Source organism: Artibeus jamaicensis, unplaced genomic scaffold (genome assembly GCF_021234435.1).
Source record: "Artibeus jamaicensis isolate MK-2021 breed Jamaican fruit bat unplaced genomic scaffold, CSHL_Jam_final contig_384, whole genome shotgun sequence".
Taxonomy (NCBI): domain Eukaryota; kingdom Metazoa; phylum Chordata; class Mammalia; order Chiroptera; family Phyllostomidae; genus Artibeus; species Artibeus jamaicensis.
In genome coordinates this window covers 23,037,294-23,059,283 of record NW_026521810.1, presented here as the reverse complement: position 1 = coordinate 23,059,283, position 21,990 = coordinate 23,037,294, and the positions used below count along the sequence as shown (strand labels likewise).

Below are 21,990 nucleotides of genomic sequence, written 5' to 3'. Positions count from 1 at the left end.
ACTATCACTAATACAGCTGGTTAAAAGTAGCAACTTCCTAATGTACTTCATGACCGCACAGCAAATTACACTGAGAAAAAACTTGGTCAAGCTGGCTGAGAAGCAATCCAAAGTTGGCTGCTTCATCTTTTAGGAGTTATGCAGACTTTGCGGTCAGAACCCATTCTCAGTGACAGAGATCCTTTCCAAGTACAGCTTCAGGTAAAACACCTGTTCAGACTGAAGCACAAGCATTGGTGCGAGTGCCGTGCAAGGGGCGGAAGGAGGAAAGTGCAGTAGTACCTTCTTTAAAGAGAGAAGAAAAGGAGAAGAAACATAAGGGGACAAGTTAAGGAAAAGAAAAAATATAGTAGTAAGGACAGAAGTGTGCCACTAATAAATGACCTAGGAGTTGTAAAAGCAACATTAATGTCGCAAGTGCTAAAGGCAAAAGGTTATCAACACTTTGATAGCAAATCAAATGCACAAGCAAGCATTTTTTAACCAGCTTAAATTATGACATCTGTTGATTTTTACTGCATATTACATTTTCCTGTATTCAAAAACTTCTGTGACTGTAACAAAGTGACAATCTTATGTTCTGCCCAGGAACAATTTAATTTTATCAAGATTACAAACATATACCTGTAAGTCGAGGAATAACTGTTTTGTTGATGACAGTAGATAAAATTTTCTTATCAGAACTATCTTCCTTCTTTGAATCTTCCGTACTGTTATCCATAAATTCTTCTATAGATGTGAACCATGACATCTGTTTTAAACCTATTGAATCAAACTTATAAATACAATTACCAAAGTTATAAATAAATTCTTTAGTTTCTTTTTTAAAGAAAAGAAGAAAGCTTTCCCAGTAACCACCCGAGCTTTCTGAGGATCAAAGGAGAAGAATTCCCTACTTTAACTCCATACACAGAGCCCCGGACCCCAAGGCTACGTAGGTGACACGACTAAGACAGGACATGCGATACGCATGCCTTTCGTATGTCCTTTTGTATGACAATTACTCTAAAAGTGTCCACTGTATGTTCAGAGCTGACCACACTGCAAACACTGTTAGGAGCAAAATACATATTTATAAGAGTAACACTTATTATTCATAAAAATTTATTCACCTAATGCAGAATTCACTTCTGGCTCTCTCAACTCCCACAGGCTTAAATGTGTATTTTGCATGGGATTTGCTTACCAGGCAAATAGCGAATGGCCTATTATTACTTGCTGACTGAATGAATAAACAGACCTCTGCTGGGCACTGCGGAGCACTCCACTCAGCGCAGTGGCTGACAGCCAGGCTGCCGTCCCAGCAGCTACCCACCGCTTTCTTAGAGATACGCTTGGCTCCTCTGCTAAGACTCTATGGCCTTGAACCTAACACAGAGCCAACAGGCATGCAGGACAAGGGCAGATAAAAATAGAACATGGCTCTATCCTTCACTTTGTTAAATCTTTACCTTCAGCTCTCCTCTCTTCCTAGAATTTCATGATCTCATTGTATGCCTTACTAGGCATATCTAGATGGACAGCCTGTTATCATTTCATTATCTATAAAGTGTAACTTCTTTCAAAACCCTTTCCTTCTCTGAAAAGTCCTATTGCTATTAATGGAACTAGCATTGTTCTAATAACCCACAATCCAAACTTTGTGATCACACTGGGATGTGGGGTTTGTAGTATTTCACGAATTCTTGTTTCATTACACCTTCTGTAATCAACTCTTTTTTCTCTTTCCATTGTCCCTGTCACCCTGTGTAAGGAATTCATCACTCAGGACTTGGGCTACAGCAAATCCTCAAGGTATACTCACCTTCTGATTTCCCTTCGAGTTAGTCTACTGCTAGGATTCCTTAAAACCTTACTTTCATCATGTCATTCTTTCCATTATTAACCAAAACAAGTTCTTGTCTCTTAATTTAGGACCTAAACATCTGTACAATATCTAGCTCCTGAACTCTATTTCTCCCTGTGCACCTCTACGAAATACCTTTTCTTCTCTCCCCTCCTGTTAAACCCTATATACCTTTAAAACCCCCATTAATATTCCTCTTCAATGCAGTAGCTTTACTAGCCATCTATTTCGAATAGGTCATCTGCAACTCAGAACTCCTGGTACCTTTGTGGATTTCCCAAGACTGGAGAATTCTTAAGGCTTAATACTACCTTTACTTTTTCAGTGAATTTAAACTTACTTATAAAGAACAAACTAAAAGAAAATAGTGTTTCTTTTAATGATGTTTAGTACCCACCCCAGCCTCAAAAATAAAATGCAAACCAAGATGGCTATAGACTATTACACCAAAGCACCGATTATCAACTCCAATTCTAAAGGCCAGACACCAGGTATTTTACAGCTAACCTGGTAACACAAAAATTTAAATAAGTGATGCGATCAGGATTATTTTCTTCACAGGTTAAGCTTAAATACCTTAAGAGGATTCCAGTCCAACAACTGAACCCGTATCAGCGGATTTAAAAGCTTTGGTATGCATAAACCAATAAAAGCTTCATAATAAGAATCAGGAAACTTTTCTCGCCATTGTTGAAATTTTAACAAAATATTCTGAATATTACAAAAATCATCATGTACATCTTCAAAAATCTTCTTACGATCCTGTAAAATGTCACCTGTGAACAAGATGAATCTTTGTTATAATGCATTTTAAGTGTGCTTCCTATAAACAGACATATAAACTATGTAACCAACTGAGTAGAAAACTTTCCTTTGATATTAAATATAAATTAATAAGCCAGGTGTTGAAAGACAAATACCATATGATCTCACCTTTAACAGGAAGCTAAACAACAAAACAAACAAGCAAGCAAAATAATAACAAAGACACTGAAATAGAGAACAGGGGGACAGCAACCAGAGGGGAGAGGGGAGGGAATTTCAGGGGAAAAAAGGAGAAGGATTTAGAGGAACTAGTATAAAGGACACATGGATAACAGCTAAGGGGGGTGGAAATGGGAGGGAGGTGGAGAACACGGGGGCGGGGGGTGGGCTGGGAAGGGAGTAAAAGGCAGAAAACTGTACTTGAAAAGTAAATTTAAAAAATTTTTGCAAAAAAAATAAATTTTTATTAAAAAATCCTTTCAGTAATAGTAATATCAACACTAATAAAATCTAACATTTATTGAGCCCCTGCTATATGCCAAAACATTACAAATATATTATCTCATTCATAACTATCTTCCTTAAAAGGCAGGTGTTACTAGCCTACTTATTTACAGACAGTAAACAAGCAAACAAACATCAGATTTAAGGAGGTCGAGGAATCTGTACAGACCACACAGAACAGAGTCCCTCTTCAAACTCTGTAAAGCCCACAACCCTTTAAACTATATGTATTTTACCTTCTCATAATGCCACAATGGATTTTCTATATTCGATTATTTTAAATTACAAATGATAATAAAGAAAGTATGTAGTGGAAAAATAAAACCCCAAACGGTTCCTTTATAACAAGAAATGAGAAAGGCTGAAGGAAAAAAAAAACAAACTAAAAGATGCAGTAATATAATGCTCCTCCATTTTATCCATTTTTTTCAGAAGTAGGAGAAGCCTTAAAAAAATGTGCCTTTTCCTCAAATTTCCCAACTATTTGCTATAACTTATCTATTTAAAGACGATCACTACAAAGCAATTTCCACCATTTTGATACTTAACATAAAGATACGTCAGAATCTTGGTGGCTGACCTTGGCTTTTCTGGAAGTCAGTCATGTCTGCTGAAGACAGTTCATCGTCACTAGATGTCCCTTCCTGATGATCACAGTTCCCAGAAAGTGCCCTTGCTTGTCTTCTTCGCGTCCTGTATTTTGCAATAAACCGAAAATCAATTAAAAACAAATAGCTCCTGCTGAAAATGCTTTAAAACAGAAAGTCGCAATTTATATAAAATTCCCAGAAATACAGCATTATTATTAGCACACATTTTATGTTAATATTTTTGACATTTTAGCTTCACTGAGGTGAATTTGTGGTTCCCCTCTTTCTAAGACAATCCCGCCTAGGACATTACAACTGGCCACCCAATTCGGAAGAACCGGTACCACCACAAGTAGGCTTCTACTCAGCAGCCGTTCCCAGCCAGATAAATGCCATTTACCTAGTCCTTCGAACTGAACCAAATACATGTGTGTTTCTAAACCCTATGGTTGAGGGTTTAAATTATATTGAGACTGTTAAAACTATATTTTGGTTTCATAGCATTCTCACAAATTGTTAGGTTACAGATTCATTATACCAGATTCATTATACCATACTGTTATAACTATACTTAAGTAGTGAAAAATACTTGCTCAATGATGCTTTAAGTCTTCACTGTATATAGGTACCTTCGAGATTCGATTTCTTCTAAAATCCATTGAGCTTTTTCATCTATAGCTAAGCTTCCATTTGTTGATGTCTCAGCTTTGCCTGTTTTCAAAAGAAATAAAGTATAACACTTTGAAAATAAAAGTTGTATCTTGGGTGTGTATACATATGCATATATACAAACACACACATGTAATATGCTTAAATTCTGTATTGCATCATGCTATGAAATCACCATGTTAACTCCCTATCACAAATATTAACGGACATCTAGTGTGCAAGCCTAAGAAAATGTACCTTGGCTGGGCACTACAGTTCAGCGCTTGAGAACAGTGACAAAATTCCACTATTCAGTTTCTTTCCCTCGTATTGTTTTTTAGTAGTTTCACCAGTTTTTTGTCCCTGTAGCTAAATGCATACATTTGCATTATGGATGTTATTTCCTATTTTAGTATGTACTATAACTCATGATCAGCTAAATGCCATGTGTTTGAAGTCCTTCTGCTTTTGCTACCATCACCTACTTGACGATGGCCTCAGCACCTTCCCTATCCCCTCACGGCACCTTAACCAGAAGAAGACATCTCAGAAAATACAAAACCAGTGTGAGAACTAAAAGGCTGCATCTTAATCTTATATGAGACCTTACATATGATTCTACATTGAAATCAACCAGAATTTCTTTAACCTCTATAATAAATCTATGGGAGGGCCATGGAAAACTTTATAAAGTTAGATTTCTGATGCAGTATATGAATTTATGTGTACTCATATAAATACAGTCAATAAATGCACAGTTGCAATTTTTATTTTTCAGCCTTACACTTAATTTAAGACATTTTAAAGCCTTAGCTCTAAATGTTTTGGGGTTTTTAGAAGAAAGTGGGTTAAAGGTTAACGAAAAAATATGCAAAAAACATTTTTTTAAATACAGGAATGAAATATTTTTATTCTCCAGCTGATAATTTAGCTTAATGAATAATAAATCATATTGAAGATGAAAAACACTAACGTGATAACTGCTGTAAATACGTTGATTCATGTTTTAATTCATCTTGCCTGCGTTTCATAAAGGTCATGGCTTGTTTTAAAAGGAGTGCATGCAAGGATGATTCTATTTCTTGGATGTTGATAATCTGAAATACATATATAAGTAACATTTTGTGGGTCATCAGTAAAAACTAATAAAATGTAATATTTACATATCAGCATGTATATATGCTCTATTCTGGTATAAAGAAACATTTTCATACTACCGTATCTCAACTTAAAAAAATGCTGTAAGGAACAGATGTAGCTGCAAATATCAGTAATTGCAAATACTTTCAATATCAGTAATAAGCAGAAAATCAACTTTATTAGAACAGCTATAAGTATCATAATAATGAAACCAAAACGGCTGAAGTTAGGAACATGGATAAGAAGGATTCTTCTCTGAGACAGAAGAGGAGGAAGAAATGACGGGTGCAGCCATTTTTTATAGGTTGAGGGAGCAGACTGTGTGTGCGGGGGTGGTGCTTGAGGAAACTGGTAAAATTACAAAAAGTGGAGCATGGAAGAGACTTAACAAGACGGGTAAGAAAGCTGTGAAGCAGAGATGAGAGAGTAATTGATACCGGCATTCTTATACAAGTATTTCTGGGGTAATTTTCTCCACTTCGGTGATGTTCCATGCCTACATCAATGTGTAGGCCCACAAGGCTTAATAGTGTACTTCTTCAAGGATGAATGATGAAAATTACATTGTAATAAATACTTTAAAATAACTACCAAGTGACATTAAAAGGTAGTCAACTTAAAACAATAGTAAATAAAAAAAGTAATGCAGAAAGTAGAGTATATTTCTAAAATGGTTAAAAAAAAGAACTCAAGGCCACAATGTATAGACTTAGAATGTGTAAAACCCCCAGAAACTATAAAGGAAAAAAAAAATTTAAAAAATCTGATTAACACAAAAATTTCAAAATTTGCAGATGTCAAAAAGCCATCACAAACAAAACCAGAAGACAAAATAAATTGGAAAGTTTATCTATGCCAAGTAGGATAAAGCATTAAAAATTAAAAACAATAAAAACCTGTTCATAATATAGAGGCAGAAAAACAAGAAAAAAGCAAAAAAATTGCTACTATGAACCAAAAAGATAAGTGAACAAAGGAGAAAAACAATTCAAAAGAAAAACTACATGTGTTAACAAAACAAAGGATTTGTCTGAGATCGAAATACATATGTAAAAATAATAAGCATTTTTAAATGTAAACTAAAAATATACAATCTTTCTGGAGGATAGTTTAGCAATGTTTCATAAGCCTTAAAAAAACCTAGACCCTTTGACTTAATAATTCACTTTCTAGGAATTTCTCTCAAGCAGAAGACTTTATAATAACCTGTAATATCAAACAGTAAGGGAATACTTAACATTACAGTATATAAAAATGGGTAGGAAAGACACTAAAGGAAAATATTAAGTTATGGGAGTTAGGCTTTTGGTACATCACACGGTGAAGAAATTTCTCTATAAAAAGTAAATAATATATTGCCCTGGCTGGTGTGGCTCAGTGGATTGAGCGCAGGCTGCAAACCAAAGGGTCGCTGGTTCAATTCTCAGTCAGGGCACATGCCTGGGTTGTGGGCCAGTTCCCCAGTGGGAGCCATGTGAGAGGCAACCACACACTGATGTTTCTCTCCCTCTCTTTCTCCTTCCCTTCCCCTCTAAAAATAAATTTAAAAAAAAGTAAATACTATAAATCTTTATAGCCATGTACCTTCTCATTAAGGCAGTCAATTAAATTTTCCACATAAATTTTCATGCTTTTATAGAATTTAATATTTAGAGCTTGCTCTGGCAAATTCTCTAGGTTCTGGATGGCACTCTTTGAGCTCTTGACATCTTCTATGTATTTTTCGTATTCCCTCAGGTGTGAGCGGTGCGTATCTTGTAGCAATGTTAATCTACATAAATAAAAGATAAACATAAATTTATTTTTCAAACTCTCTTTTCTACTGTAGTAAGTAGCAGTCTGATGAAAGTTTTTTCAAAGCCACCTCTCAGAGAGCACCAAGGAAACCGACAACCGCATACACCTGGGCTTAAGAGACTTCACAAAGGCGAGCAACACAAAGCAAGTGGCCCAAAGGGAAAAGTGGGAAAGGACAGAGAGAGGTTCTAGGTGCTCCAGCTAATCATGGGGTCGTTTCAGTCCTCTCCTACCTTTCCCTTAGCATGAAATTCTGCATTGTCTGCAACACTAGATGTAATAGCTGTAATTCTAGCTCTTTTCTCTTTTCCCCATCCCAGTACCCCTTGCAACTACCATTCCACTCTGTTTCCAGAGTTTGACTGCTTTAGATACCTCACATAAGTAGAATAATGTGGCATTTATCTCCTTGTGACTGGCTTATTTCACTTAGTCCTCAAGGTTCTTCCCCATTGGATTTCCTTCCTTTTTAGGGAGATAATACTCCATCATGTAAAAATACCACATTTTCTTTATCCATTCAATTGTTGATGAATATTTAGGTTGATTCCACTTCTATGTTATCACAGTTATGCCTGTAGTTACGTTTTTCTCTCTATTACAAGCAGTGCTGGCTTACAGAAGAGGCTAATGCAGTAGAAGGAATGGTTTTTCCTACCCATTGCAATGTGGTTATTCTTGACAGAGATTCCTGGGATATTGTGACTTCTTAATGGGTTTCTGGAGTACTCCTAAAGGCTTTTTTTAAAACATGTATTGTTGTTAAGCTGGTATCTCTGTGAGGGAATGAGGTCTAGGGTTTTATACTCTGGCATTTTGCTGTCATCATTCCCAACATATTATTTAAAAAAACTGACAGCTATTTAACATTGCAGATAAATGCTTATAAGAACATTAAGTAAAAAATACAGAATTTAATATTTATGGACTTTAACCATGTCATATACACCTATTTTAAAGACCACAAAGATATATAAGAAAGAAAATCACTGTCAGCTGCACCAAGACAAAGAACTATGGCCCAAATGAAAACAGAGCAAAGCTTCAGAAAGAGAACTAAGCAATGAGGAGATCACGAACCTCTCTGATGGAATTTAAAGCCCTGGTAATCAAAATGCTCACAGAACTAATTGAGTGTGGTCAATAAATAAAGAACAAATGGAAGATACCCAAAATGAAATAAAGAAAAATATTCAGGGAACCAGTAGTGACAAGATGGAAACCAGGATTCAAAGCAATGATTTGGATCAAAAGAAAGAAAGAAATATCCAACTCGATTGGAATGAAGAGACAGGAATCCAAAAAAAAAAATGAAGAGACACTGAGGAATCTCTGGGACAGCCTGAAACGTTCCAATACCTGAATTACAGGGGTGCCAGAAGGAGAACAGCAGCAAGAAATTGAAAACTTCCCTGATCTGGCAAAGAAAATAGACTTCCAGGAAGCCCAGAGAGTCCCAAAGAAGTTGGACCCAAAAAGGAACATACCAAGATACATCATCATTAAGTTATCCAAGATTAAAGATAAAGAGAAAATCCTGAAAGGAGCAAGAGGAAAGGAGAAAGTTACCTACAAAGGAGTGCCCAAAAGGCTATCAGTTGATTTCTCAAAAGAAACCTTGTAGGCAAGAAGGGGCTGAAAAGAGGTATTTTAAGTCATGAAAGGTAAGGACTTATATCCAAGATTGCTCTATCCAGCAAAGCTTTCATTTAGAATGGAAGGGCAGATAAAGTGCTTCCTGGATAAGGTCAAGTTAAAGAAGTTCATCATCACCAAGCCCTTATTATATCTAATGTTAAAGGGACTTATCTAAGAAAAAGAAGATTAGGAAATATGAATGATAAAAGGACAGCAAACTCACAACTATCAAGAAATGAACCTAAAAGAAAAGAAAAACAATGAAAACAAAAACTAAGCAAACAACCAGAACAGGAACAGAATCAGAGAAATGGACATCACACAGAGGAAGTTCAGTGGGGATGGGGAAGGGAGGAATGGGGGAGAAAGGTACAGGGGAGAAGAAGCATAATTAGTAGTCATAAAATAGACAGGGAGAGATAAAAATGGTCTGAAAAACAGAGGACTCAAAGAACTTACATGTACAACCCACGGACATGAACTAAGGGGGGTATTAGAGGGTGTGGGGAGCCGGAGTGGAAGGGGGATAAAGGAGGAAAATTGGGGAAACTGTAATAGCATAATCAATAAAAAATACTTAAAAAAAAAAAAGAAAATCAGTTTTGTTAGTGATGCTTTTTCTAAAAATCTGTTTAAGATTAATATATTAATAGTTTAAAAGATGATATAGTTAGTGCTAATTTTTTCACTGTTAAATATCTAGGATAAATGTAAATTTTAATATGAATATTACTTACCTGGTATTTAATTGCTTCTTTATAACTTCTAAATTTACAGGTGGGAATGAAACAGTAGTATCAAACTTCTTCACTGTTTGAAATTCACTACTGTGGGAAGAAAGATCTATGTCTCTTCCCTAAAAATAATATAAAAATTAGTTGCTTTCAACATTTATTAATCTCACAGTTATTAATAGCATAAAAGCAGATTATATACTTGAAGATATCATCAGTTCAAAATTCCATGACATTGACATTTTTCCTAATTACAACAAAATATTTTTACAACTCTTAGTTTTAAAACTTAGAACTTTAAGTTAACATGCAAGAAGCAAATTACAAAATCTTATCTTTCACAAGTTTGCTTCTCAGTGTATTTTAAGGCTGGTTTTGTTCTTGTGGATGAAGAAGGGCACCACACAGTAAACCTGACACGCTCAGGGGAGGCCTGCATGGCAGCCTCACACACACAGAGGCCAAAGTAACCACACAGGACGGTCTGAAATCAAAACTTCCTAACTAAGAGCAGTTCATGGCGGGTCCCATGTCCTATGGTGGTGTTTTTCCCTAACAAAGGTCAATCTTCACCTAAACTGAGCATGTTATCTTTTTGCATCTAAGATAACATATCTTTGGAATATCAAAGTAATTTTCTTTTTTTTTGGACCCCTCAAAACACAACCATCTTGCCAGAGCAGAGACCACAAATTCCCTCACTGTTATTGTATCAGCTAATTCCTGACTGTTAACTGTCCTATACCTACAAATATAAAAGAAGTATGTGTCTATTTGTTTTACTTTTTATTCAATCCCAGGGATTTCCCTGATTTGCTACCCTCCCAATCTATCTATCACCAATGGATTTCATGTAACCCCCTTACACCTCCCCTTTGATTGTAATGTATAAAATAAGGTGCGTAACTGCTATTCTCAGGAACAAAAATTTCAATCTGCTGAAATTTTGCTTCCCAGAAACTGTTGTCAGATTGACTCAAATAAAGTCACAAAAATCTTTACAGGTTGGATGTTTCTTATGTTGACAGTTTAAAGTAAAAAGGAATTATGCAAATTTGAGCAGTTAAGAGTAAGAACTGTAGCATGTTCTTTTCCCCAAAGTATTTATACTCATAGAACAGTTCTCTAAATCAGGGGTCCCAAAGTACTGGGCTGAGGACTGGTACCAGCCCACGGCCTGTCAGGAACGGGGCCGCACAGCCAGAGGCGAGCCTGAATGTAATGCAATTGAAGTGGCTTACAATAAATATGTGGAAGGTGTTCAAAACCTGTTTGGAAAAGCATATATACACATAGTGTAGTGGTTAAACGATGGCCTCCTAAAAGATGTACCTGTGTTCTCACCCCTGGAACTTGCAAACAGGACTTTTATTTGGGAAAAGGGTCTTTGTGGGTACAATTAAGTGAAGCATCTCAAGATGAGAGCAGCCTGAACTACCAAGTGGGCCTTAACTCCATCAAGTGTCCTTGTAGGAGACACACAGTGTAGAAGCAGAGAGAAGGTGGCCTTGTGAGTGAGACAAAGGAGAAATGCAGTCTCAAAGCAAGGAGCACTTAGAGTGACCAGCCCTGGAAAAGGCAGAAGAGGGAGCCGGCCCTGCCGACACCTTTACTTCAGACTCCTAGGCTGCACAGCCGTCAGAGAATCAGTGTCTCTTGCTTTAAGCCACCCCGGCTGTGGTAGTTTGTTAGAGTTGTCACAGGAAACTAATACACAGGCTGTAAGAGAATTGGTACCTCTGTGATTTTAACTGCTTTCCTCATTTGCTGCTGTTCCCAAATATCTTGATTTTCATCTTCCTGACTTTCTTCACTTGTTTCTTCACTTCTGGTTGCTGGGGGGGGTGGGGGGGGGAGTTCATGTATAAATATTCAATATTTTTCCCTTTTTAATACAGTAGCTAACATTTTTGAGACTTATACTGGCTTAGCAGCTTTTTGCCTGCTAAAAAGGCTTTTTGCCTTCTAACTTATTTTTCACAATAATTCTGGGAACAGGGCACTACAGTCACCCTCATTTTATAAACGAGGAAACTCAGATGTTAGAAAGGGGAAATAACTTGCCTGAGGATGTGCTGAAGCTGGGAATCCAACCCATCAATCCAGCCCCAGAAACCGCATTTGTCACCAAACTGCCCCACTCAAAACACTGGAGTCGTGAAAAAAGCTTGGAAAAAAAAACATTTGGCTTCCCTTATCAGAGTTTCTCAATTCTACTTGAGAATCTAAATATTTTAAAATAATTTTGGGGTTATAAGGAATCAAATCTCATTCTGACATAGTACTATTTGAAGTGACAAAAATATTACTAAAATATAATAGTTTTATTATAAACTATTGCTTCCCAGAAACTGTTGTCAGATTGACTCAAATAAAGTCACAAAAATCTTTTGTGAGATTGAAGAAATGTGAAGACAGTTTTTTGAGAGCTAAAGATTATGGGTTGAGGAAATCTTTGATTATAGCAGAGAAGATTTTAATACCTGATACCTAAAATCCCTGTAGATGCTTCCATGTTAAAAAAAAATCTTTATAAAGGTGATGACAGATTTTCAGTATTAAAAATAAGACAGCGTGAAATTTTTTTACTCAGCCAAAAACATCCAGTAGAAATTGGATAACAGTGAAAACATTACACATACCCTTTGATAACACTTTGATATAGACATGTCTTTTAAAGGCATAATGTCCTTGACCCCGTCGGTATTAAATAAAAATCAACTTTCATACCCTCTGGAATATGAGACACTACATGATGCTTTTATACAAGTCTTACTATAATATTATATTCTAGCAAACAAGCCTTACTGCTCATATATTGTAAGTAAATTAAATATGTACTTGTCTCTTCAGCCATTCTCTGTTTAAGCGTTTGGGGCTTTGGAGTAAAGGGTATTCTCTGTTCATGGTCGTCGGGCTCACTGTCAGGCTCCTCCGCGCTGCTCTCCTTCCGGTCGGAGAGGGTGGAGGGGCGTGTGACGTCCAAAGGAATGTAGTCCTCCCGGGCCCTGGCCAGCCCGCGTCTCCTGCGGGCCGCGCGAATGACAGCTGCATCAGGGATGTTTACTGAATGAAATGGAGAGGAGGACACTGAAAACCAAGCACCAGCGGAAATAAATGCTCCTCATATTTAGATAAAAAAGATACTAGTTTTGTAATTCTTTTACCATTTACTATTATGAATGTAAATGGCTCGATATCTTCATCAGTAACGGAAGAAAATTATTTTGGAGAAAAAATTTTTATTATCTTTAAATGAATTGAATGAGGAAGCATTAGATAAATGAGAGAATTAAAAGATAACTTTTAACAGAGCCTTGTTTTATTTTTTCTTTATTTTATAGAGTATAAAACTTATTAATATAGACTCTTCCAATTCAAAACAAGTTTCTTCGTGCATGATCAAAGCTGAAATTAATCTTTATGCTGTGGGAAGAAATGGTTTCTTAAGTAAAATGCTAAGGTTAAACAAAATGACAAGAGAAATTCTCATTATTTCAAGCATTTTGAAATATTAATTAGGGTGTCTTTCCCCATGGTCCAAATTCCTTCAAAAATAAATAGAAAAAATGTCATATTGCTGGAGAGGCCGAAATGTTTCAATGTTTAAAAAAATTTACTTATTCATTTTTGAGAGAGGAAGGGAAAAGAGATAGGGAGAGCAAGAGAGAGACATCGATTTGTTGTTCCACTTATTTATGCAATCACTGGCTGATTTTCGTACATATCCCACTGGGGATTGAACCTGTAACCTTGGCACAGCAGGACAATGCTCTAACCAACTGGGCTACCTGGCCAGGGCTTGAAATGTTCCAATTTTTGAAACAGAAAAAAAGAGACAGATTGCAGAAATCACAGGCCAATATATGTGATAATTAGTACATCAAAAAGTACTTGAATTAAGTATGAAACAGCAGGTGGCAATCACTAGAAACCAATGTATGTTCATTAAAAACAAGGAATATCATCCTGGCTGCGTGGCTCAGTTGGCTGCAGTGTCATCTAGTCCAAAAGGATGTGGGTTCGATCCCCGGGTCAGGCACATAAGGGAGGCAACTGATCAACATTTTTCTCTCAGAGATGTTTCTCTCTGGCCCCCTTCCTTTGGCTCTAGAATCAATGAACACCCTCAGGTGAGGTTTAAAAAACAAAACAAACAGAAACAAAACAAGGGATATCAAATCAAGTGATTTCCTTTTTATAGATGAGTACTCATTCAGGACCGTGCTCCAGGTCAGCGGTCTCTTCATCCTCCTGAAGTATTTAATAGTTGCAGCCACATGCTTTCCTTGTGGGGAATGTTAAAATACGTGGGAAACTCGCATAGTGCACTGGATTCTTAACTGCTGAATAACCACTCCAAAAAATATGTTGATTGTAATGTAATGCCAGAAAGTTCTACATTTTGTCTTATTTTAATGGTTTTATCGTGATGTGACTACAGACAACATGACGTCTTTAAAGCTGAGAGACAGCTGATATCACCTAAAGCAGAATTAAAATTCAAAACCACCCCAACAGGTTACGCTGGCACTTAGTGACGGTGGCTACACATTAATTTACTGGGGAGCTTGGCAATGTGCTGGTACCCAGGCCCCCAGCCCAGAGATCCAGATGAAGCTGATCTGAGCCCACAGGGGATTTTCATGTGTAACCAGGTTAAGACGATGCACTTGGGTTTAAATACCCAAGCATAAGAAGACAGAAACAGAAATATTAGAGTTGGAAGTGAGTCACCTGCAAATGACTCGGTAATACTTAATTAATAAATCACAACGAATGCGCTTACTGGTGAGATACTTTAAATCAGTGCTACATAAAGATAATCCTCTTAAGCAACAATAAAGTAAAAACTCAAGAGAAAGAGTTCTCTATCTTGTCCTGTCTATACTCAACATGTAGCTCAAGGGTTCCCACAGAGCAGATGTTGGGCAAACGTGGGACTAATTAATAAAGTAAGCATACTACTTTATAGTAATAAAAATGTTTTTATAGATTTTTATCTCATAAATAAGTTTTACATCCTATCTAAAGAGTAGAGGTTAAATACCATGCCCCACTGGCAACAAGTAGTCTCTGTAACACTGAACATCTCAACACAAATATTCCATTACTGGACTGTTCTAATAGTTCTATCATCTGATAAAATAAATGTACTCCTTCCACATACCAGTCCTTAAACTTATATTCCCTCTACATCTTTTCCTCTCCAGAAAGAAAAAAGTGTTCCTCACAGGACAAGTTTTCAACTTTCAACCAGTGCTTCTCAACGTGGCATTTGTGGAGGGAAAATCCCTCGCTGTGCTGAGCTGTCTTGCACCCTGCAAGACATTCGTTATCGCTTGCTCCTGGGCACTCCACGCCAGCAACACCTCGGTCACTATAATTAAAACCTATCCCACACTTTCCAAACACTGCCTTCTCTCCTTGGGTGCTCGGTGCTGCAACACTTTACAATTATTGTCTTACACTGTCTAACCCACCATCTTCTACAGCAGCACTGTTCAATGTAGTAACCACTTGCCCTATGTGACGATTTACATTTAATCAAATTAAAATCTAGTTCCTTAGTTGGTCTAGCCACATTTCAAGACCTCCATGGCCACATGTGGTTAGCAGCTAATGTACTGGAGAGTGAAGATACAGAATTTTTACACCATCACAGAAAGTTCCAGAGGACAGCACTGCAGCTGGAGTCCAGCCAGGGCCTCACTTGTCTACTAGACTTCATCACTAAGTATCTGTACCTTGTAAACCTGTATAGAGGAAAATAGCAAGAGCTACTGGTTCTTGCTATTTAATAAGTTAGTAAAGCACTTTAAAAATATATGTTAACAATTATATTTCAAATTCATTTGTTTCCCTTGTAAAGCCATGTATTTTACTTATTTCTTCAGAAGTGGTTTTAGGTTTCATGAGATGGAAAAAGAGCACAGAACAACTTACGAGCCCTTGAGCTACAGTAAAAGGCATTTTGGGCTTTGTGTGCTATAAAGTCTCTGTCGATGTCTCAACTCTGCTGTGCAAAAGCAGCCTCAGAAAATACATAATTGAATGAGTGTGGCTACAAAAACTGTATTTACAAAAGCAGGTGGTGGGCTAGATTTGGCCCACAGGCAGTAATCTGCCAACCCTGAAACTGGATTGATTTTTCTAAAACACAAAAATGGCCATGTCATCTAGTTCTGTAAAATTTTCAGTGGTTCCCCCAAGCCCTGTACTGCCTGATTCCAATTTGTCCTTCTGCTTGCTTACTTTTTGTTCCTGTTTCTTAAACTCCAACTAAATATTTTCAGCCCCCAAACTATTTTTAGTTCCCTACACATGCTATGTTATCTTTCCTGGAGTGTTATAAAAGCTACATTCTGTACCTCAAACTTCCTCATGGACAACTTCTTACTGTCCTTGAGATATGGGTGTGAACTACCCCATATATCCCAGTGGTTAAGAACACAGGCTTTGGGGCAGAGTGACAGGGTTTGAATCTTAGTTGGGCCTGTTATAAGCTATCTGACCCTAGGTATGTTATGTAATAGAAATGAACAGTCAGTATAGAAACTCTGACCATCATTAGTTGTAACTACTTGTCCCACACTTTACTGGAGTATGTGTTATTAAGATCACTGGTATAGAAAAATAGTGATATTAGAAGTAAAATTCTTAAAAAGCTTACAAAATTACCAACCTATTGATGAAAATTCTTCTTCCAGAGTGCTAGAGCTGTTGGAAGACGAACTCGGGTCATCCTTACTTCCTGTGGCATGCTGTGGTCCATCCTCTTCATCTGTTGAAAGATCGACTGTTCTGGATTCTAACAGAATATTTTTGAATATAACAAGAGAGAGTCAAGATATTGGAGTCAATAATTAAAATTCTGAGCAACACATGGCATATATATACTATGGTGTTCTAATTTTACTCCACATGTGTAAACTAGATATACAGACCTTTCTCCAACTTCCATTATTTCTGAAACCAATGGATGATCTAAAAAATGTACGAAGATTTACCCCATTTGTACTATCAGTTTATCTAGTAAAATACTCCTTTATACAATGTAATTAGAAGAGGGAAGGGAATATTAGAGAAAAAAACAAAACACAAAAAAGAAAATATTGGAGTGAATAAGCAGAAAAAGAAAAAATACTTAATGCATATTTAGTATGTGTTAGGTATGTTGGAATCTGCTTTATCAGGACTATTTCATTTATCAGGATTATTCACATTTCTATAGAGTATCAATAAAAGCTATTACTGAGGAGAACTCGTGTTTTCACCAGGATTGAAGAGACTAAATAACATGTCTAACATCATGAAATTAACAAGTGGGGAAGCAGGGCTTGCAACAAAATTTCACCCAACTCTAGAATGTACGCTCTTTTTATATTATGTCTTATTTCAATGGCTGGTGGCTAGAATTACTGTAATGAGCACTGTCATCTCAAATCAATTACGGATCTATTTCCATTATGTAATTTTGGGAAGGATACTTAGTCTGTCAATTAACCTATTAAACACAGATAGCATTAAGAGATAACACCCAGAAAGGTGTTGTGAGAATTAAATGAGCAAAATATAAAGGAATTCATGATAATCACCAAGAAAGTATATGTTAATTCACAATCATTTTGTAATTTTTATTAATAATCTTACTATTTAAGATTTCATAAATAGCACTCTTTGTTTTAAAAACTTCCCTTAACTAAAGCCCTGGCTGGTGTAGCTCAGTGGAGTGAGTGCGGGCCTGGGAATCAAGCAACCATGGTTCGATTCCCAGTCAGGGCACATGCCTAGGTTGCAAGCCAGTTCCCAGCAGGGGATGCATGAGAGGCAACCATACATTGATATTTCTCTCCCTCTCTCCTTCCCTTCCCCTCTAAAGATAAATAAATAAATAAACCTTATAAAAATAAAATAAAAACTTCCCTTAATTAGACCTAGATATAATTTTAAAAAGTGTAGAGTAAGATCAAACTTAAAAGACAAAGGAATATAGCTGCAGCTTACATCTTTCTAGTCACTTCTACTTATGACAACTCCTGCTCATTTTCAAGGCTGATGAACACCAGAGCAGTGGTTCTCATAGGGCGGTCCATCAACAGACAGGGGCTCTCAGGGGGTCTGTCAAGTCCGAACTATTCTCATCACAATGTCAACATTTTATTTGTGCTTTATGCTCTGTTGATATTTACATAATGAAGCAAAAGCGATGGTGGTTAAACTGCCGGCCTCTTAAGGATTCAAGACCCAGACACCAACCTAAAGTAGCAGCCATTGTGTACTTCACTGCCATGCACTGGTAGGGAAAAAAACTTTCACTCATGGTCCTTATTAAAGCAATAAAAATGATTAATTTTATTAAATCTTTACCCTTAAAAATCTTTTTAATAATCTGGGGAACCAAGTGGAAACATACACAAAGCAGTTCTCGGATGTACTGCAATAATGCAGCGGCTGCCTCGAGGGAAAGCATCCGGTGATGCGCTGTGCGTTCAAGCACCACTGCCTTCCGGGCGGAACACTCATTTCCTCCAACAGCTGACAAACTCAAGTTACCCAGACACGAATATCTGAATATCGACATCAAACATTTTCACAAAAGTGAGCAAAGGTGTGCCTATCACTTCAGAAATTAAGAGATTTCAAATGAAAACTAGAATTTTAGTTTGATTATATCAAACTGATATATCGACTGATTATATCAGTAATAACATTAATGGATTTTTTTTTGATATGGAGTCATGAAGTATACCAGCATTTGCAAGATCTGCAAACTCAGTGGACCAATACTTTCTAAACAGTCAAACGTGTTACCAATCATGCATGGGTAAAAAGATCCATTTAGAAAGCAAAATACACCACTGTGTTTTAATGTAATGAAGTATAAAAAAATGGATAGTTTTACCTTTTATGTTGCAAACTAACTTTTAAGAAAATTTTACCTGCGCTCTGTTGTAACATTAAAGCAATATACCCTCAATGATTTTAAAAAAGACTATTAAGTACTCCTCTTAATGACCTATTTGTGATTTTCTTTACATACAACGAATGAAAGGATGTATCACAACAGACTGAATGCAGAAGCAGCTTTGAGAATTGAGCTGTTTTCCATTAAGTCACACACTAAAGAGATTTATAAATTGAAAACAATGCCACTCTTAGTATTTTCTGGAAAAGTTATTTTTCACAAAAATGTTACTTATCCTTATGTTGTAATGGATTAATTTATAAAATGAATTAAAATTTACCCTATTTTTAATATATTTTTTCAAATATTAATTGAAATAGTCCACAAAAGATTGTTGGGATCCTCAATTATTTTTAAGAATATAAAAGGATTAGTAAAACCAAAACATTTAAGGACCACTTTTTTTTTTAATTTAAAGAAGGCCAGAAAAAAGGCAACTCCTGACCTCAATTCTCCCTATTCAAGTTTAATCAAAATAGTAAGAAGCTAGGAAAATTCCTTGGAAAATGTAGAAAAACGGAGACAAATACTTAAACAAGGCCAAGCAATTAACAGCCTGCCAATAAGTGGTGAGATCTTACTTCCTTGACCAAGGACACTTAGGAGCAGATGGTTTATACCTCTCCCCCACAACCAGAGTGAGAAACTAAAATCACTTTGGTCAGGGAGACAGATAACAGAGACCCAGTTAGTGCCACTAATGCCAGCCAAACCCCAGAACAATGAAGTAGGGGGAATACATAAAACCCAATGAGCCAGACAAACAAATCTAAGTAAAGCAGTGAAACTACCTAGAGAGTGACCCGAACTACCCTATAAGCTCATTTTGATCTATCAGCCTATCAAACGACACACCTGTAAAGCTTTTGAATATTCTATTGAGACCCTCTCGTGAAACCTCCCCTAAAGCTCCTATCTTTAGAAAACATAAAAACCTTTAACACAAAGGACCCAATGGTGCTTCCTCCAGCATGCTTGCACACCTCCCCCTACCTCTTTTCTTCAAGAGTCTACTTTTGCTCTCTTTGCCCCAAGCTCTAAGGGTCCCCATGAGACTTGCAACAAGGGAGAAGTGGGCAGAGGCAGCTTGTCCCAGGCCAACCTCCTGACCCTGTCTCTAAAGGGCCTCTCCTTTTGCCTCTGTAACTTGGTCCCTGAGTGCACACAGCCCAGCGTGGCTCACTTCCGTTACTGTGACTTCCTTACGTCACTGGGTCTAGGCAGCCCAGTCCATGCTCACTCCTGTTGCTGTGGCCTTGCCTCCTATCTGAAGCCTTTCCTTTGCTTCCCTGTCCCCAGCTTTGATAAAGGTGCTCTCAGAATCACCTGGACTCCTGTCACAGAACCTTTCCTACATGAACTTGAGAACCCACACATTCCAGACTGTGCTGGGGCAGACCTGCCCTGGATACCCTCCCTTTCCAGTGACAAGATGACTTACAGGGGGTATAAAAATAAAAGTTTAGAAAAAAAAAACAATAAGAAATCATCAAAATACTTGGACTAAAAATAGTGGGGAGGAAAAGTTTTTTTACCTTAAGGCTAACCAAAAACTGCATTCTTATAAAGCCCCAATTCACTAAAATACATTCTATGCAAACAAATTTATGCTGCTTGAATCCTGTATTTAAGAAGGCAAAGGTATTTCAAAACTATCACATTCTATTTAATGCCTTCATTGCACCTTCAATTTACTTAGTGACACAGTTACTTTTATCTCAATCTCCCCAAATAACTGGCCAAAAAGAAAACAGGTGAAAGAAAATGTCTCAGAGCCTGTCACCTGTATTCTTTTAATGCAATATTCTGGTTGAGTATTTTCTAGAAAAATAATTGAGGACGTTTCCAAAAGGGACATATAACTTTCGTCTACCTAAGGGTGTTAGAAAAAAACATCAAGTACTGCACCAAAGCTATAACTGGTGATGGTTCATCTGACAAGATGAGCCCCCGAGCCCTAAAGCCTTCTATTCCCCCAAGCAGCCCCCTGAAGATTTGGGAAGCAGACAAGTGCTCGTAGGCAGGCCGCCTTGCTTACTATCTCCGCTACTGAGCATTGCTGGTGGTCAGCAGCAGGGCGCAGAAACCTCGAGTATCCCGCGGGCCTCTCCCCGCCCTGCCCCTACCGCGTCCCCTCGGGGGCCCACCTTGCTGTTCCAAGTCACCTGGAGCGCCCACGCCGCCGTCCGCGCGGGGAGCCGCTCGGGCGGCGCGCCGGGAACTCGCCCAGACCCGGCCCCGGCCCCGAGAGCCCCGGCCCCGAAAGGGCCGAATCGCTGCCTCTGCGCGGCCCCCTCCAGGAGGCGGTCCTTCCTCCTCGGGGCCCGGGGCTGCCTGCTCCCCCGGCACCCGAGGTCCAGCAGATGGCTCCTCGGCGCCATCGCTGTCACTAGAGTCGGTTCGGCGCTGCCGGAAAGTCCTTTTCGGCCTGTGAGCCATGGTCTAGACCTGGGCGCCGTGCACGCGCTCTCTTCCGGTGCCGCCAAACCGGACAGGGACGTCCACCCGGCGCGCGCTCCCGAACCCCGCGGGGCAGCCGCTTGCGCGCGCCCGTGCCGCGCACCCTTAATTCCTGCTTCGCTGTACGCATGCGTACATTGTCTTGGAGTAGGTTTGACCTCCGGTCTGGGGATGCGCAGTGTTCCCTCTGGAAGGGCGGTTTGTGCAGATGTTTCGCTCAAGCTTCTCGTTCTTAGAGCCACAGAGAGCAGCACTCACAGGCTCTCCTTCTGCATACACTGTCTTGGAATTGCTGTGCCGGCGTTATAGACTGGAGCCGAATCTGCTGTTTTCTACTTTATGGAGGAAGTCGAATTCTCTCTAACCAAGAATTCAACCAAACAAACAAACAAACAAACAAAAACGAGTGTGTGTGTTGTGTGTGTATTGCTTCTGAAAACTAAACAGTAAAATCTACACATAAATTATAGGGTCACAAATAAGTAAAAATCAAATGGTTTCATCCAGGCTTCAGCAGAACCTGGTTAAATGCTTTGGTCCACACGAAAAAAATGTATTTTAAAAAAGGGGGTGTTTAGAAAGATGCGCAGAGAAAGGCAGCTGAGGCAGACTTGGGTTGTATTCCTTAAGCATATGAGAGAGAGAGTCAAGAGAGTTCACAGTAAGAGTCTTTGGTCCCTTTGGTAAAACCCACTGTTACTTGGGGGCCTCTAACCACACCCATATGGGGCAAACAAACATTCAGTTCATTTAATTGCTCTTGCTAGGATTGGCCCCATACTTTGTCTTTCATTTCCTGCTTTAAAGTTCAAGAAGTCTTTTCAAGAGGTTCATAGAAAAGATTATTTTAAGGGGTAAATTTCCAGATGCTTTGCTCACAGATGGAGAAGTTTATTTAAG

General features: G+C 38.1%; 1 protein-coding gene across 4 annotated transcripts in view; it reads right to left on the bottom strand.

The window, feature by feature from the left end:
- Nucleotides 1–21,136, bottom strand: part of GCFC2 (GC-rich sequence DNA-binding factor 2) — a 38,061-nt gene extending 16,925 nt beyond the window's left edge. Inside the window, exons 1-11 of one of the 4 annotated variants that reach the window (XM_037130817.2) lie at nucleotides 20,778–21,134; nucleotides 16,348–16,473; nucleotides 12,504–12,728; nucleotides 11,400–11,497; nucleotides 9,666–9,784; nucleotides 7,078–7,264; nucleotides 5,327–5,450; nucleotides 4,335–4,416; nucleotides 3,696–3,808; nucleotides 2,423–2,622; nucleotides 625–775 (exon numbers count right to left, since the gene is read on the bottom strand). In XM_037130817.2, the coding sequence (XP_036986712.2) occupies nucleotides 625–775; nucleotides 2,423–2,622; nucleotides 3,696–3,808; nucleotides 4,335–4,416; nucleotides 5,327–5,450; nucleotides 7,078–7,264; nucleotides 9,666–9,784; nucleotides 11,400–11,497; nucleotides 12,504–12,728; nucleotides 16,348–16,473; nucleotides 20,778–21,069 (1,717 nt within the window). In that variant the 5' untranslated portion in view covers nucleotides 21,070–21,134. Of the gene's footprint in view, nucleotides 1–624; nucleotides 776–2,422; nucleotides 2,623–3,695; nucleotides 3,809–4,298; nucleotides 4,417–5,326; nucleotides 5,451–7,077; nucleotides 7,265–9,665; nucleotides 9,785–11,399; nucleotides 11,498–12,503; nucleotides 12,729–16,347; nucleotides 16,474–20,777 lie in introns of those variants that run through there. The other 3 variants (XM_037130818.2, XM_037130819.2, XM_037130820.2) reach the window with 3 other exon arrangements.
- Nucleotides 21,137–21,990: the final 854 nt, after the last annotated feature.